This window comes from Phasianus colchicus, chromosome 4, assembly GCF_987193195.1.
Source record: "Phasianus colchicus chromosome 4, bPhaCol1.hap1.1, whole genome shotgun sequence".
NCBI lineage: Eukaryota > Metazoa > Chordata > Aves > Galliformes > Phasianidae > Phasianus > Phasianus colchicus.
The window spans coordinates 32163122-32181110 of NC_143439.1; the positions used below are offsets into that span (position 1 = coordinate 32163122).

The window sequence follows — 17989 nt, forward strand, 5'->3', positions numbered from 1 at the left end:
TGGCCCATTCAACATCTTCTGAATGGGGCTGAAAAACAGGCCAGAAGAGTTACAAGTTCTCAATAAGATTTCTGTCTAGGAAGATGTGAAATCATCATCTTCAAATGCCACAATACCAGATTATATAATTTCCACTGCGGCCTTTGCAACCCAAACAGAAGCACTTACTATGCACTTCAAACTTGTTAAGACCATTATCATATGACTTTTTCTTAAGTCACAGAACACAGTATCTCACATAGCATTTAACAAGACTTCTTTTACCTTTACTTCTGATCAGTCATTTGAAAAATACCTCAGACTAAAAAATCCAACAAAACAGAAGACACCAGAATCATCTACGGTACGTTCTATGCAGAACTGACTATAACATTCTCTTGGCTCATATATGGAGCTAACTCATGGCAAACTCTTGCTTCTCAACAGGAACATTGATCCCATTCACTTCCATATTAACATCCATTTAAGCATATAAAAACCCCATAACTAGCCAGGAGTTAGGAGATCTGTTTCACAGCTCTGGTCCAACTTACCAAAATAGGAAAAGGATTTTTTAATCAAACACTGCAATATGTAACCTCAAAAATGTTAACGTCTTAGTGTGTTTTTTTAAAAAACATCATCTGAAACAGCACTGTGTATCAAGTTACTCTAACTGTTCCATAAAATAAAGACAATATACGATCTACAACCCGCTCTTGAAGACTTATAGTTTTACATCACCTCTTGTCTCCCTCCTGAACAAGCCAAGGACAAAGGAGTGTCCTTTGTTCTCTCCGACTGGGCTTCGATATCAGCTCCATTATCAAGTAAGATTTCAACAACACCCACATGGCCAGCTGTAGCAGCCAAAATAAGTGGAGTAAATCCTAGAATGAAAAAGGATGTTTTTGAAGAATCCACATTCATAACTTCAAATTAAGCAACTTACGTTAAACTATCAAGAAAGCAAGCCTAAAAGCTTCACACAAAAACTATATTCACTACATACTTATTTACTACATTAATGGAATGTAGTGGAAGACAAGAGTGGATCTATATTGGCACAGTGAGATACCTACCTTTCTTGTCCCTGTGTTCGATATTGGCTCCTCTCTCTAGCAGTGTTTGTACTAGCTCTTCATGGCCACCAGCACAAGCAAGCGTCAACGCTGTGTCATGATTACTCTCAGTCTGAAAAAGAAATCGGTAGAAATATAAATTCTTCCTTTTTCAAGTACAACTTCTGTCATGTTGCACTGTAGCACAAACACAACTGCATCTATAATGAAATACGAACTACACAAAACTTACGACCTGTTCACTGATCACCTCATTTTTTTTTTCATGTTCAAGTTAGAAACAGAATTCTATCTTTAGTTTGCTCTGCTGGGATATTTTAAAAAAAGATTCCTCAAGAGCAGATCTCCATGTGAGCATAGTTTTAGTTTTGCTTTATTATGTTATGATTGAAGGTAGCTGGCAACCAAACTCAGTACTGACATGCACTGCTGTCTACCAGTTAGCAATGAGACACATCAGGTTATGGGAAGAGTTTGATTCGCAGTCAAAGCAGAAACCAAGTCAACTGCCATAAGCAGCTGAACTAACTAGAACTGGTTTCCCAGAGATCTCTCTCCCCAGTCCACAATAACCTCCTGCTGCAGTCTACAGCAGTGCACACTTACTCATCTCCACACTGCTTGCATCTTAGCCCTATCATCTTGGTCACTTTTTGTAGTCTAGAAACATGCAAATAGAAATACATAGAGAATAGAAAAAAGCAGTACACTTTTTTTTTTCTTTGATGGCTTAATAGCCCCAAATCAACAAAAAGCAGTTGCTTTTAAAATGATTTTCAATATAGATATGCCTTTTCATTATTGAGAGGGAGAACTCTTGAAGTACATCATTTCTGAAGATGTTTTTGCAATACTTTCATACTTCTGTCAGACCTGGGGGAGGCAGGGGAGGCACTGGCCAGCAACTCAAAGCACAACTGTGAAAAGTGTGCAAGAGGTTTTTAGCCTAGTTTTCATTTTCAGAAGTCAGCCACCAAAATATTTAATTCTTTCTACCCTGTTTCTCATATTCACTCATTGAAGAAATGAGAAATACAAATATTTAGTAATGCAAGGCTCTTCTCTTTTATTGAGCTAGAACACAGAAGAAACTGAACTGCAACTTTCCCAATAGTTGTACAGGCTTTCTAAAATCAGCTAATCAAGTCTCATTATACAACAGCTGCTCCCTATAAATGAATTATTCACAATACAGTGGCTGTACTGTAGTGACAGTGGAAGGCTTACCTGGGCATCAATATCTATAGCAGGGTAAATCGGTAGCATGGCTGAAGGAGAAATGATAGGACTTGGAGTTGGTGTCTGAGGCTGGGAGACAGAAGTTGCAATGCTGTGGGTAGGAGTGTTTGACATTGCAGATGCTCTTCCGCTCACTGCTGTTGAACAGAATAATTACAATTAGTAAAAGCAACAGTGGGTAAGAACTCCTCAAATATTTCAAACATTCAGAAATGTGCATTTTTCCACGCATTTAATCCACCTTTTGAACCCTCATAACTGTATTAGATTGCCAAATAAATACGTACATATCAGATTGTCATGTTCTCTAAATGCCCACCACAAAAAAAAAAAAGCACAATATATATATATATATTTTTAATATCAAAGACTTTCCTGCAAGTCAGGCATTATTTGTACCAGGAATTCCATACCTTCAGAAGCGAGTGCAGAACAAGTTGAAGCAACAATTATCTACATATTTTCCTTAAAACAGCTTAAGGATTCTCATGTAGAAGTCCATCTACTTTCCCCTAGCCCCCCCACAAACATCACAAAGAAGCAGCAGAGCTAGCATCAGGTTGCTCACATAGAAGAATTTGTTGAAATCAGTGAAGAAGCAGCTTAACAGCTATTTTGCAGAGACTTTGGTCAAAGACGTTAGGATAAGCAGTAGAAGGTAATATCATCTTACAGTTGATGACAGTATATTGACATGACACAAAGTCACACGTCCCTGAAATTCATTTCAACAGCATAATAGTTACGACTACCATGTGAACTTGATGCTACAACAGCATTTGGGGGAAAGAAACTCCAGTTTTTCTATTTGTTATTCTTTAAAGGAATCTAATGCTTTTCCTCCACAATTTTTCTTCCTTTTTTACAAGTCTTTATCAAGTGTGAACAGCAAAGCAGGAAGTGAAGGGTTATATGTTTCTCTCATCAAGTTCACAAAAGGACCTTTAGCTGCAAAATGAAAGAAATATGGTTTCCACATTGTCAGCATTCACTGAATACACTACACCGAGTAATCTTAAGGAATACTGAGATAACATCCCTTTCTCCCCAACTTCTGATGTCACACTTATTGTTCAAATAGATTTAGTAATCGGCCACATCCCACGTTACCAACCATACTTATTTAGCTCCTGTGTTTAGTTGGAAGGGGTAACTTTTTCAACAGATGCCATGCAAATTTTACCGCAACATGCCAATCTGAGCACTACTTCTCTGTAATGCAGCTGTGGTTTTAGTACATTTTTGCTTTTATTTCTGGACTTCCTATAACAAATATCATTAAAGAAGCCAATAAATGCCATTGAAACGAAACAAAAATATCAACTTAGAGCATAAGAAATATACTTCACCTACTACTTAAGACTTAATCATGTCACAAGCTGTGCTGATCTTTATATCAGAGCATCTTTTGAAAGCTGCTCTCATCTTACCAAAAAAGTCACACTAGGTATGAACTAAAAGGAATATGCTGATGCTGAGTCAAAATACTCATGATATTGAAGGTCAAAAACTGCAGCCTAAAGGAGCTCCACATCTTACAGAACAAGGGACTGTAATCTAATAACTTCCAGTGAAGGTTTATTTTGACCTCATCTCACTCCTTATTCTTGCTGTAGAGATATAACCTAATAATGTAGCAACCAATTTGTTTCATAGAGAATGATAAGAATGCGTTTGAACTCCTGCTCCCATCTTCACACACACAGTCATGATGAATAATTTAGGAAAAAAAATAGAAAGTTTACTTTCTTTCTCCAACTTCAAGGAGAAAGCTCAATCATGGTAAAACATGGAACAATTAAAAAAAAAATCATGATCCTCAGAACTCCCATCTCCCATCAAACTGACCAGAGAAAGATGATAAAATCAACTGGAAACTAACTATATTAACTTAAATCGTATAACATAAAAGCATGATCATCAAATAATCCACACATGGAAGAAGTTTATCCCGTTACAGAAGCACATGGTATTTGCTAAGATTCCTGCTGGAGCCCTGAGACTGGGGAACACACGCTTTATTACAGAAGTTACTATTAAACGTTCATGTTTAAAAATAAAAACATAAATAAAATAAAAATCAAGCTAACTGGGAAAGTCTCGGAAAGAAGGCATAGGGAAAAGACATCTCCTTCCACAAATCATACAAATCATATATAAATGGTTTTATGAATGATAACAGAAGAATGCATCAATATGCCTGTTGACTTCAGTTCTCATGTTAAATCCATCTCGAATGTGCTTCAGCAATAACACGAATAACACCATCCATAACCCTGAAGTACTCACTGAGACAAGATACTACTTTTTACGGCTAACAATTTGGATTGTGCTTCTTAGATCATCTATGCAGAGTTCAAATTTTTCATCAGTGTGCCAATGACAACGAACAAAATCTTTACTGACAGCTTCTAGTATTTGTTTGGACACAGTAAGCCAAAAGGTTTTCATACTAGTCTTTAGCAACAAAACACAGTAGCCAACAAGCACAATCTGCAGTTAATAAACCTCTAAACCAGATCACCTGAAACACCACACTTCAAAGTTACGCCCTAGTTACTGTATGGCTAGGACAGCACATCTTCACAACTAGGTCACAATTACAGTATTTCAAGAGTATCTGTGCTTTAGTTCAGTACCAGCTACTAATCTTATTAACACCAACACACAACTTATAGTTGATGTGATTCCTTTGCATTAATTTTGGTAGTTATAGCTGACTCAACTCAGAAGGCAGCTTCCAGTAAGTAAAATATCAAGTGTTTCAAGGCTCCTGTTTTTTTTTTTTTTTTTTGTGAGGTTTTGCTACTGGATCCCATAGAATACAGGATTGTTTGAGTTGGAAGGGACCTCTGTAAAGACCATCTAGTCCAACACCCCTGCGAAGACAAAGATGCCTACAGCTACATCAGGTTGCTCAGAACTCCATCCAGCCTGGCCCTGAATGTCTCCAGGGACAGGGCTTCTTCCATCTCTCTGGGCAACCCATTCCTGTGCTTCAGCTACCTCTTTTTCCTTATATCCAATCTAAATCTCCCCTCTTTTAGTTTGAAACCACTTCTTGTCCTATCACAGAAGACCCTGCCAAAGAGTTTCCTAACTAACCCTTTTCCATGGTCAATAAATACTTCTATTTGCCAGACTCGCTGCAAGCAAATGACTTGAACTGACATCTGAAGTCAAAGAGCAAACCCTTTGCTTGTCATCAGTTCCAGCAGGAGTTGTAATTGAATATTCACTTTTTCAACTTGTCCTGTTTCTTTCCAAATAAAACATAGAATAAAACAATAACAGAACAAAACAACAACCCACAAACAACAACAAAAACACTAAAAACATAAAACCACCACCCTAGAACTCTTAAGTCAGTATATTCTGTGTTCCTAGGCTAATACTGTAGGGCCCTGACAACATCAATGAGCTTCTCTAGCAACAAGGAATCACACTTCAACATTCCAGAGGTGATCTAACAACTAAGCACTTGACTTACAGCAAGACTATCTTATCCCAGTCTCTAATACCAGCATTTGCACACCTGACTTGGTTTAAACAAGCACTTAGAATTGGAGAATTAAATAATAATTTGCAAACAATTAAGCACAAAGATGAACACTAGATCAAGTTTACAATCAGAAGACAGCCTTGTTTTTGTAACCAGTGTGAATTCATAGAATCACTGAATTGCTCAGGTTGGAAGAGACCTTAAAAATCATCGAGTCCAACCACAACCTAACCCTAAGTCTAACAACCCTCAGCTAAATCATGTCCTTGGGCACCACATCCAGGGACAGTGACTCAACCACCTCCCTGGGGAGCCTATTCCAATGCTATTCCTATTCCAGAATTCACCCAGTGCTGCAAACACGGCTTTGTACCTACAGGAATACTCCACAGGGCTCCCAGTGAAGCATTTTAGAAGGCTACAGAAAAAATATGTAGCTGCTCCCTAAACATTTTGTGTTACACTGAGCCCATTTCACCTCCACACTAAAATCAAGATGTGTGAAATCGAGCTGCTAGAGTTGTACAGCCAGGGCTGTATCTGCTCACTTTAAAATAAGCCATTTGACAGGCTTAAGGTGAAACTGCACATGTACAACTTCTAACAGACTTACCACAAATACCTGTCAGAACACAATTTAGATCTGATCCCCAACTGCACGTGTACATGCACATGTAGTAAGAACTGGAACTAAGGAATACAAAAACATTCATTCATTCATATGTACATTGGAAATATCTGACTTTCACAAAAAGGCATGAACAAGCATTTGGGTATGCACCACCTGACCTAAAATCAGAGTTCCTCAAAATGTTATATGCAGTTAAACACACAGCAAGTGTATTCTAAATGAAATTCTATGTTACACTTAAAAGAAAGTGTATTGCTCACATTCTTCACACAAACACAAACGGTATTTGTTCTCTCTGTGGAATCAAGTAGCTGGTGCTGGTAGGTATCCCAATACCATCAGTGCACATTATCACAATGCAAGTAGCTTTATCTATCTTCTCATGTCTCTTGTCAGATATTTATTCACTGACAGCTTTCAATCTTTGTACCTAGGCTTAAACTCTAACACTAGATTTTCCGAAGAGAATCTCATAGCTCCCATAAGTTTCAGTAATCTTTCAGGAGGCTTTGCCTGAACATCAGGTTACTCATTAGAAGTCTATTTTTAGTCACAACTTGAAAAGCATCATTCCAATTATACCAAACAATCACCATTCAGTCTTTTACATAATTACCAAATCCACTATTCACTGTGCACCACACTCCCCCCATTCCTCCTGCAGTACATGCAGGAAAATATCCACTCCTCTGAACCTTTGGACTAACATGTTCTTAGAGACCTGTCTATGCTCCAGTTCATATCCCAGCACAGTGCATTAGTCCTACAGTCTCCTTACGAAGAACTACTGTCAAGATAGACAGCACTTCTAAAAATAAACATTCATCTGTTTCACAAAAACATCAACAAGTTTTTAATCAAGGGAAATGTTGATGTATTTATTATTTTTTAAATATTCCTTAACAGTTGATCTGTATTTAGGTAGGTACTCAAAATGAGTATTTCAGCTATTACTTTAACATGAACAGGGACATGCAACTAAAGCATGCATAAAGAGAATCAACACTAGAAGCTCATGTTCCCTATGGTACTGAAAGCCTATTATTTTAAACAATTACTTTTTAAGGCCTTAAAGCACTGACTCAACACATCCAACTAATCTCCAAAGTAATTCAGAAAAACCTGGTAGGGCTGAATTTGTTTTTAATTGGAGAAACAGCAATTTTCAGGAGTGTACTTAAAAAAAAAAAAACACCAACAGTAAACAAATTACAATTGCTTTTTTTTCTTTTCTCTTCCAAGTAAATGTAAACGTTTCCTAATGGTTCACTATCCAGGGCCAATCAAGCACCTTTCATTCAGCAGACAGGCCTACATTCATTACAAGTTGTAGGCTTGATGGAATGCTGTAGCTAAAAAGCCTGCTGGAGTACTCCACGACAGTTCTCATTTAACTAGCTTAGAGTGCAAACAAACAGTGTTGTCCTGATGCTGTTCCTAAGCTACAGACTGAAATACAGCTGTTAATCTCTAGCACACCCCTCCCAAACTACAAAATGTTAAAAATGCAACTTCTGACATACCAACCTGACAAAAGAGCACCAGTATAGCACAACAAAAAGAAAGACAAGGCTGCAAATTGAGAAGTTAAAACTAACTCTGAGATCCTAAACACAGGAAACAGGCTAGTGGTTTTGCTGTAGAGCTAGCAGGAATACATAAACACACACGCACACACAAAAAAAGCCGACATACCCTCAACTGGTTAAGCAAATATTATACCTGCTCATAACAATATAAACCCACCTGCCATGATGTCATCCAGCGTGTCATTGAGCGTCTGAGCAGGGCTGGCTACCATTAACCCTTGCTGTGTTTCTGTCAGTATTCCTTGCCCCAGCCCTGCTAGTTGTGCTTGGCCCAATACTGGCTGTCCAACTATAACACCTTGCAGTTCTGTAAGATTTGCGATGGACCCTGGAGGTAAGGAACCTGCTGCCAGAGGCAAAGCTTGTGGCATCGCCAGAGGCTGAATTGGTGCAAAACCCGTCTGTGCAGCAGCTTGCTGAGGATCATCTTTAAGCAAGACGGGGTCCACTTGCTGTAATCGTGCATAGTCTCCCTCTGAGAGTTGTTCTCCTACCCCAACAGGAGTCAGAAGTCCCAGGTGCTGGCAAGACTGTTGCTGCTGCTGCTGCTGGAGCTGAATTCTTTGCGCTTTTACCTCTAGATATTGCTTTTTCAGCTGCTGCTGAGTTTTCAGCTGTAACTCTCGTTCCACTTTCTGCAGTTCCTCCAAAATCTTTTGTTTCTTCTGAATTTGTTCCTCTCTCGTTTTGTTCAGCTCCTCAATCTTCTCTTTGGTGAGCTGGTCAGCGTGTGCCAATTCCAAGGACTGCAGCTGAGCATTCTTCTCTATGGCTTCTTTTATCCTCTGCTCCAGCTCTGTCAACTTGCCCTGAGCCTCTTCTACAATGCTCTCTGGAGACTGATTGGTGATGTAACCCTGTACATCCTGGTTGTTTGCTGGCAAATGACTGCTGGACTTTTGTTTAGAAGCAGCTGTGTGAAAAAGAAACCCCCTCAGAACCAATGGAAGTGCATATGAATGGCATCCTCATTATAGAGCTACTGTTGGGATGCTAAATGCACTGAGACACAGCACCCACAGAAGGTCAGAAAGTACTTGTACTGCCCTCAACGGAAACTGTATCTTTCACTATCAACTTTAACACAGCAGTCAGATCGCAAGTTAAAAGTACAGATTACTGCACATACATTCCAAATAACCCCTACGCTATGCTGAAATATTTAATCCAACTACTGTTATATTTTTGCCAAATGAAGTGATTGTCTCAAGAGCCGCTGTTATCAAGTGGTGCTATGAGATAAATGAAAACAAAAGGGTAGAACATGCTGTCTCTTCACTTGATCTTTTGGAATTGGTATCGTGTTAAGACAAATGTACCGTTACATCCCTGAAGCACAGCAAAAGTGATGCAAAAAACATCTTTTTCTAGGCCACCAGTTTTTTGAGCAGTGTGGTACATTTTAGGAAGTATTATACTTTCTAGGAACACTGAATCCTTTCGCTACAGGTATCCAGCTTTGCCCAGTTGACAAACAGTGCTAGAACCTAGGATAGTCATTTATATTTAACATGATCTAACAGGGTATGTTTAGTAACTACATGTTATCCATAGCAGACACGATTTTGCACGTGTCAAAACTCAGCTCTCCGCCCAGGCAAGGCAAATAATTCAGCCTTCCTGTAAGAACAAGCGATGGACTAATCCAATACATCTTTTATGAAGAAGTCCACGGTAATACAGCTGACATGGTCTGCCATACCAGTTGGAGAAAGAACAATCTGTTAATTTTGAAGGGTGAAAGGCAAATGAAAACTCAGGATTTGAGCCAGTGGTGGTGCCCAGTTTCTTCCAGAGATCCTTGCTGTATTTCCAGAACAATACAAGTGTACACACAGTATTAATTTTATAACATGCACGCCTGTATTTGCGCTATTGCTGATCCTTGATTAAAAAAAAAAAATATTTTGGAAGAGACTTCTGAGGTACAGAAAGTGTAAATTCTCAAAATGGTGATCCTCAAAATAGATGCAAATTTAGTCCTAGAAGGACCTGAGCCACATGAGACTAAATATTTTATAGCACAAGAAATTCCGCCTTCAGTCACATTAGTCCACCCCACTCCAAGACTACTATCTTAAGAAAACACAAGTTACCCAATCAACTACAATATGGAGCTTAACAATTTCTACAAGTTAGACTAGAAAATTTACAGAGCTTTCTGGGTGACATTCTGTTGTTTCAGTCCGGTATGCCAGACTAATATATACTTTAATGTTTTTACTTAGGCAGATTTCTTGACACTTTGTGGTAAAAGGGTTAGATGACTGAGTTCATATTTAGTATATAAGCAATCCTAAAAAAAAATTTACAGTATCTCCTTGACTGAATCCATTAACACTTTTCATAGGAACTACTCGCTATAAGTGCAACCCTAAATCTTCTATTCAGAAAATCAGCTCCAGAACTAAAACTGACCTTTATTTCTGATGGGAAGGGTTGTGGCGACATTAGCAGGGGGTTTGTCAGGCTCCTGGGGTGGGACGACCATGGGCAGCGCCTGCACTGGTACACGAGGAGCCTAAAATGTTGGATACTAATAGATTATTTTTCTCATACTCCAATCTAGTGATAGTTCAATAGAAGGTAAACAAAACCTGTTAGAAAAGCAGACGTTTGTGGTAACTAACAACATTTAAGACAGTTTAAATATGCTGAGTTCAACAGTTAACAAAATCATCTAGCTTCTACGTGCTTCAAATTCGTAACCTAAGAAATAGCTTGGGTAAGCATACTCATCTCTGTATGCTACACTCTGATAAAGCAAATACAAGCCACAGCAGACTACAAATGTAATTTTGCAGAACAGCCTCACTAAAGATGACTTCAGTTGCTGGCTGCTTTTTTTTTTTTTAAAAAAGTAATTTTTGTAGATGAACAGAAGGACCACACAGCAATGCTCAGAGAACCTTCATCTTTACAACAGCTCAGATTTTCAATGCATTCCCTACAGTTCAGTAGTGTATAAATGACACACCTGACTCTTTCAAATGTTTCAACTTTGACTAAGCTGCAAGAAGAAATACAAAGTCCCACAGATCAAACTACCAGTCCTTAATTCTTACCCTATTTAAATCATGGGATGGCGGGGTCAGCTGAGTAGCATCAGGTGGAGGAGCAGAAAGTAAGTTGTTTGGGTAGTCTAGAAGGTAACAAACCACACTGGTATGACCACCCTTTGCTGCCTCTATTAACATAGTTGATCCATCCTGAAGAGGCAAAGATCACAGTATTAGAAAAGAGTACAAACAGAACATGACAGTGTTGAAATATTTTGACAGACCCAACAAAATATATAAAAACTTAAATATTCCAACTGCAGCAAATCCACAACTAAACTTAAGAACTCTACAAAAAATACCCAATAATAATATTTTTTTTAAAAATCAATATTTTAGTTTTCATTCAACTATGGCCTCACAACTGTGTTGTGCTTTAAAGCAGCAGACAGTTAAGCATCACACAGCTGTTCACTCACTCAGAAGAAAATAAAGCAGTGGAGTGACAAACCTTCAATCTATGTGTAGGATCAGCACCATGAGCTAGCAGTAACTCCACAACCGCCAGATGACCTCCAGCACAGGCCAGTGATAACACTGTATGATCATTGTTAGCAGTAGTCCTGTTCACATTTGCTCCTTGAAAAAGAGAACGCAAAGATTATTTAAGGAATGCAGGAAAATAAAAAAAAATACAAAATGAAAAACGCTTTCTCTTTGGCTGCAGTTTTGCAACTAATACATTAAAACTGAACCAGACTATGATCAGAAGTCATTTAAATTGACAGTCACTGAATTAACATGCCTCGTTAGGTAACAACTTCAGAATTTGACCCTTACTACAGGTACTTCCAAGAACAGCAAAACTACCCGCAACTAGCATTCAGACTCATTGTTCTGATACATTTATATGTATTAAACTTTACACACTAGGAGAACCTACTGGCTTTTAAGTCTGTTAGCAGTTCTTTTCCAGTGATGCCTCTTTTTACAAATGACTTGATGCATTACTTTAACTAGTCATCAGAAAGAGACTAGATGCAGCTCTGCTTCTTTCCGTACTGGAAGCCTTAGGCCTCCAACACCAGGTATGAGGAAAAACTGTTGCTAAGAAAGAAGACAGCAGTTCTGAGGTCTGTACCAATTCTATGCATTCAACAGTAACATAAGGCTGCAGCTGACAGTTGTGACAACATAGAGCAAGTGATAACTGAAACGCTGAAACAAGCAAGGACTTGAAATTTAACTTCTGAAAAAATACAGTGCTCAAAAGCTGCACCAGGAGCAGAGACACTGAGTAACCACTGCTGTGTTATTAGGAATTAGAGAATGGAATGCAACTATTCTTAAGAGTTCGCTGAATTTCCACTCATCTCATCAGAAACCAGAGGAGATAATTATGTGTTCAGAATCACTGAAATATGTACAGTATTTGAATCAAATCCATGGTACTAGCACTGACATATGCCCTTAAGTTAGGGCAGCTCTGTTAACCTTCACACAATACTTACCTTTGCTAATCAAGAACTGAACAGTGCAAACATGACCTGCCCTTGCAGCTTTCATGAGAGGAGTTCTTCCACCTTCTGATTCATGCTCCTAGAGCAAATTAACAAACACTTGGTATTCAAAATTCAGAAGCATCACACACAGAAGTACATAATTAAATTTTGCTTTTTGAATTGGAAAACACTAGGTATGGAAGATTTCTGTTTTGTATTTGACAGCCTACCAGCACTAAATTTTTAACAATACTGCAACATGCTATATCTTGCAGACAGAGGAGAATATCTACCACAACTGCACAGGTCTAAAACTCCTGGATAAGAAGCTTTCAAGCACAGAATGGTTACTATAAATCAAGAAAATGTGTTCTGTCATGCTTAATTTCACTTTTTGATAACCTACTGGTGTACAAGCTGGCCCAAGTGCAAAAAATAAACTGACAGTACACCAAATAGATCTCACGAGATGAAGAAAACTGTCAACTGTCTACTGCTTAGGGAACAGAATAAATTTCAAATGTAAGTATTAAACCATAAACAGCTCAGCAACTCTAAGCTACACTGCACATGACAAAAAGAAAAGTGTCTTCCGATTTCCTGCACATGCAACTGCCAGGGTTTGAAAATGCTTTGACAACTCCAAAGTTTTCCTTGTGACCTAAACATTCCCAGATAACAGAACAGCCTAACAGCTATCAGAATGCCATCACTAGTTTTTACTTAGTTAAAAGAAGGTTTAAAAATTTTCAGCAGTGAACATGAAAATAAACATATTAACCACTGTATTTCCTTTTTGTAATTTTTAAGAAGGAAATTACTTACCAGATCTGCACCTGCCTGAAGTAAGACATCTGCTACATCAGTATGGCCATTTTCACACGCATATGTCAGTGCTGTATCACCTGTTGCTGTTGTTGCATGCACATTAGCCCCTAAAGCAGTATTAACAAGCATGTAAGCTTTGTGGAGCTCGTTACAGAGGATATGCAATTCTCTTTATAATCTTTTACAAGATCAGGTGGCAAACCTAACTTCTTCCCCTGAATTACAACAGCTTTGAAATTATTTAATAACTTAGCCATACACTAGGGGAATTAAAAGAAAAAAAACTCTAGGACTTCAGTTCCAAGGAAAAGTACACCAACTGAGTCTTTAAAAACTAAATTAGGTTCCAACCAGTACATTATTTAAGATTCCACAAGCCTTTGCAACCAACTTAATGAAGCTGCTAATCAAAAGTGTTATGAACGTGAGAACAGATTATTTCCTGTAAAGATACTCTGAGTCTATAAAAAAATAATTAACAGAATTATTCCATACCTGCAGCTAATAAATATTTAACCAACTCCAAGTGACCCTCTTGAGCAGCCTCCATCAAAGGTGTTGAACAACCAAGCTCTATATCTGCTCCTGCTTTAATAAGAAAATCAGCAACCTCCAAAAAACCTCCACAGCAAGCTAGAGTTAGAGCAGTTTCTTGTGTCTCTTCTGTCTGAGCATTGATGTTTGCTCCTTCAAAAACAAAACAAAAAACACCAACACTAATTACTGCAAACAGTATCAGCAGACTAATACATTTCTTGATGTACAAGACATTTGCTTATTGCATCTTGTTTTTACAACAGCCAAAGAATTCCTCTAAAATCATGGTATATAAAAACTGTTGTTTTTTTTTTTTTTTTTTTTTTTAACTACTTGGGGAATTCCTCTGAGAACTTCAAAGCACTTCAGCTTGTTTTGGTACGGAAAAGCTGTGAAGATGCATCAAGAACATCTTGCAGAGTGCAAGTTATTCATACCAACTGTTCAGTACAGCATATCTGTTTGAAAAATTCAAAGCTGTTGTGAAGACCAATTCAGAATGACCACTTAACAAGATAACAGACCATTTTGCTAAACCGTGGATTTATTTAAATGGGGGTGTTGGCTTGTTCAGAAGTTGGTCAAGGAACAAAAATAACCAAAGATTAGTAATAATTTGAAGAAAAAGAGATACACAGATGCTTGTTGAATTGCAGACCATGGAAAGCATCCCAATACTTACCTTGGCCAAGTAGTAGTGCCACCATCTCTTCGTGGCCTTCTCTAGCTGCTTCCATTAGCGGTGTGTATCCTTCATCGTTTACCTCTTCCAAGTTAGCTCCACGTTCAATCAACAAAGCTGCCAGTTCAACGTGCCCTCCACAAGCTGCCAAAGTCAATGGAGACTCGAAGGAGTCAGCAGGCATGTTCACCTGAGCACCACTGTCAAGCAGCAATCTCGCCACTTCCACATGGCCATCCTAGGAATTAAAAAAAAAAAAAAAAAAAAAAATCAGAGGTCAAGAAATCGAGACCAAAAAAAAAGAAAAAAACAAAAACCCAACAAGCTGCTCTTTTCCAAACGTTAAAGAACTCACCAACTCAAATTCCATCAGAGGTAAGAGAAAAGGAACAAGCAAGGATGTCCAAAAAATATAACAAAACTTTGAGTTTTCTCAAATATTTGGATAAACACTAAAAGGCACTAGAAGAACTTGGTTTTAATGAATATGCCCTTTCCAAAAAAAAAAAAACAAAAACAAACAAAAAAAACCCAGCAATATTGTGAACCACAAACTTCTCTGCCTGTGGTACAGCAAACTTGTGAACTTCATAGAAGACTCAAATTCAGTTGCTTATCAGTTTCGTTGGAGAAAAAAACAGCAACAAAAAAAAACAGCAACAAAAAAACACAAGCTGAGACAGAGCTTGATGGTATTTTGAAAGCTTGCCTCCTCCACAAGTTGGAATCCTACAACTGAAATCCTGAAATACTCAGTATTCATCTTTATTGAACAATTCAGACAGAACTGAGGACTGTCAAACTTATTTAAGGATGAAAAATCTTAGCAAAAAAGCAAACAAAGGCTTTTATGTTCTTTCAATAAATTTATTACCAACAACACAATTACTATGTTAGATAAAGGAGGGAAGATTTAGGTTGGATGTCAGGAGGAAGTTCTTTACAGAGAGAGTGGTGAGGGACTGGAACAGGTTGTGGATGCCCTGTCCCTGGAGGTGTTCAAGGCCAGGTTGGATGGGGCCCTGGGCAGCCTGTCTAGTATTAGATGTGAAGGTTGGTGGCCCTGCATGTGGTGGTGGGTGGGGTTGGAGATTCATGATCCCTGAGGTCCCTTCCAACCCTGGCCATTCTGTGATTCTGTGATAAAGGAATACTGAAAGAATTCCAATCAAAAATCTTTTTACTTGGACATGAGAACAAGTTGCAAAGCTCTTCTGAAAGACTACAAAGCCTTAACATTGCCAAGAAGTCACTCCATGTCAAGGTTCCACAATTAGTAAAGAAGCGAATTCTTAGATTCAACATGCATTTACATTATTTGTTATATACAGCATATTTACAGTACAAAAAAAAAAAATCAGTGTATGTCAGGAGTAGTTTGCCTTCACCTCCATGAGGACTATTAGCTTCTCAGAGTATTTATTTTACGGGTTCCCGCTTTAGGATGGGGAAACTATTAAACAATTAAACAATTCTGCTTCCTTACTGTCTTAAATAGCTGTGCAGAACTATATTGCTTGTCTCCTGGCTCCCATAGAACTACTGCATTTGCTGCTCTGTTTTACAGCCCAGTCAGGACTTGCTTTCTCCCTCCAAGTGAAAACAGATCAATTTGTCAGAGGCTCCCCATAAATCACAATAGTGACCTCAACTGTAACTATCCACTGGCAGAGATTTCTAGGTGCTGCTATGCTGTCAAACTCCCAAAATGTACTCTCACATTTGCTTTTTTTTTTTTTTTTTTTTTTTTTTTTTTTTTTTTTTTTTTTTACTTTGCAAACCATTTGAGCATACAGTCTTTGCCATGTTTTCCGTACACTGTAGACTGAGGAACCTGCTGAAAAAGCTTTTCAGCTGTATGTTTGCTCTGGAGTCCTGACAGTGGCATATCAACAAAAATAGAATCAAATGGCAGTTTGATAACAGAGCAAGATCAGCTTGGTCACTGAACTTTGTTACCAACAGCGACAGAAACTCTCCAAGCTGGCTTTCTTCATGAGGAAATGGGGATCATTCAAACTTGGAGTAGCTATGGAGGGAAAAGTCTGACAAACAACAGGAGGCAACATCGGAAAAGCAGCAGCTTACCAAGAACACAAAGCTCTCTCAAGATTCTTGCTCAACACGTTAAGTACGTCTTGATCTCAGATTAATTAATAAGAGACAGCAAATTGAAGCCACTGCTGTCTGCACCAAGGGATAGCAAATCACAGCCAGTATCGTCCTCACCAAGCTGCAAACCACAACCTTAAGCGCTCTTTCTCAGACTAAATACATCACTGCATCTGACATTTTCAGACTTCACTGTCTGAACCTCACGATTTCCGGGGAGCACAGTAGGATTTTCTCCCAGAAGAAGATCTAGGACATAAACTAGGACGTACTTGCTTTTCTACATGAAATGACAACACTATTTTAGGGAAAAACTCCAAGACTCCGTAAAGAATCTTTCCTCAGGGAAATGCTGAGATGTGCCTTAACCATCAGGCTCAGGCAAAACAGCTCACTAATCATTCCCAACTGATTTAGCTAAAGTACAGCTAACAGCAGCATAAGGATACGCTTCAAAGTTTCTTATGTAGGCCAGGCAGCCTTAAAAATAACTACTGGTGATTAATCACTCAAGGAAATTTTATCTGTGTTCTACCAAACCTGGCAATGGGAAGGTGCTGTTCAGTTCTTCTGAAATATCTGAAAAATACCCTAGTAACTGCTATTTGATCACAAAAGGTTGTCTGATCTATCTGCACAAGTACACCAGGCATGTTCTAAAGACCAACCAATGCGGGCAATCAGTACTCAGCACTCACTGGAAAATGCTGTATTACTAAGTAAGTGCCAAGTAGACAAACCTGCTTTTTGCTCCCTCGAGACAACTCATATTGCTCAGCAACTCATTTGCATTAAACAATTACTGGTGTCTGCAAAAAAAAAAGCTGTTGAACAAAAGCCTTCCTGAATGCCTTGTATGACAAGGTCCATGCAGTCTCATGGCTTGTATCATAAGGACTATGCCACAGGTAATTCTCTAACACATACTGAACTTCAACGTTATCCTAGAGAGGGTGGCTTTCTTCTGTTATTGAAAAGCAGTGACTGTTTCTGCCTCCTGTATGAGAAACGTCTGCTGTACTTCAGACTGCCACCTTCTTAAGAACTGCCGCAGAAAGTCGCTCCCTCTCTTAAACATAAGTGAAGGTACTGATAACATCAATCACCTCTCAGTCAATTATGAGAAGTGTTTTCTGCAGAAATAAGGGAGACCAAGGCTTTTTCCCCACTACCATAACTAAAAGGCAAGCCTATTAATATCTTCGGGTAAGAAGAAACAGACTTGGTAATCTGTGTGCCTTTCTTTCTAATGACCTCTAGAGAACTATCACTGTTAGTTAATGCTCACCCTATTTGAAGCCATTATC

The 17989-nt window shown here is 38.5% G+C and overlaps 1 protein-coding gene across 9 annotated transcripts in view; it reads right to left on the reverse strand.

Annotated features, from left to right (window-relative positions):
- ANKRD17 (ankyrin repeat domain 17) overlaps nucleotides 1-17989 on the reverse strand; it is an 81814-nt gene that overhangs the window by 18119 nt on the left and 45706 nt on the right. For 6 of the 9 annotated variants that reach the window (XM_090139090.1, XM_090139092.1, XM_031596801.2 and 3 more), the window contains 11 exons: nucleotides 14571-14808; nucleotides 13847-14038; nucleotides 13349-13458; nucleotides 12533-12620; nucleotides 11533-11660; nucleotides 11088-11231; nucleotides 10441-10543; nucleotides 8180-8935; nucleotides 2289-2437; nucleotides 1062-1173; nucleotides 724-869 (listed from right to left, as the gene is read on the reverse strand). In XM_090139090.1, coding sequence (XP_089995216.1) covers nucleotides 724-869; nucleotides 1062-1173; nucleotides 2289-2437; nucleotides 8180-8935; nucleotides 10441-10543; nucleotides 11088-11231; nucleotides 11533-11660; nucleotides 12533-12620; nucleotides 13349-13458; nucleotides 13847-14038; nucleotides 14571-14808 — 2166 coding nt within the window. The remainder of the gene's footprint in view (nucleotides 1-723; nucleotides 870-1061; nucleotides 1174-2288; nucleotides 2438-8179; nucleotides 8936-10440; nucleotides 10544-11087; nucleotides 11232-11532; nucleotides 11661-12532; nucleotides 12621-13348; nucleotides 13459-13846; nucleotides 14039-14570; nucleotides 14809-17989) is intronic. The other 3 variants (XM_090139091.1, XM_090139094.1, XM_090139093.1) reach the window with 3 other exon arrangements.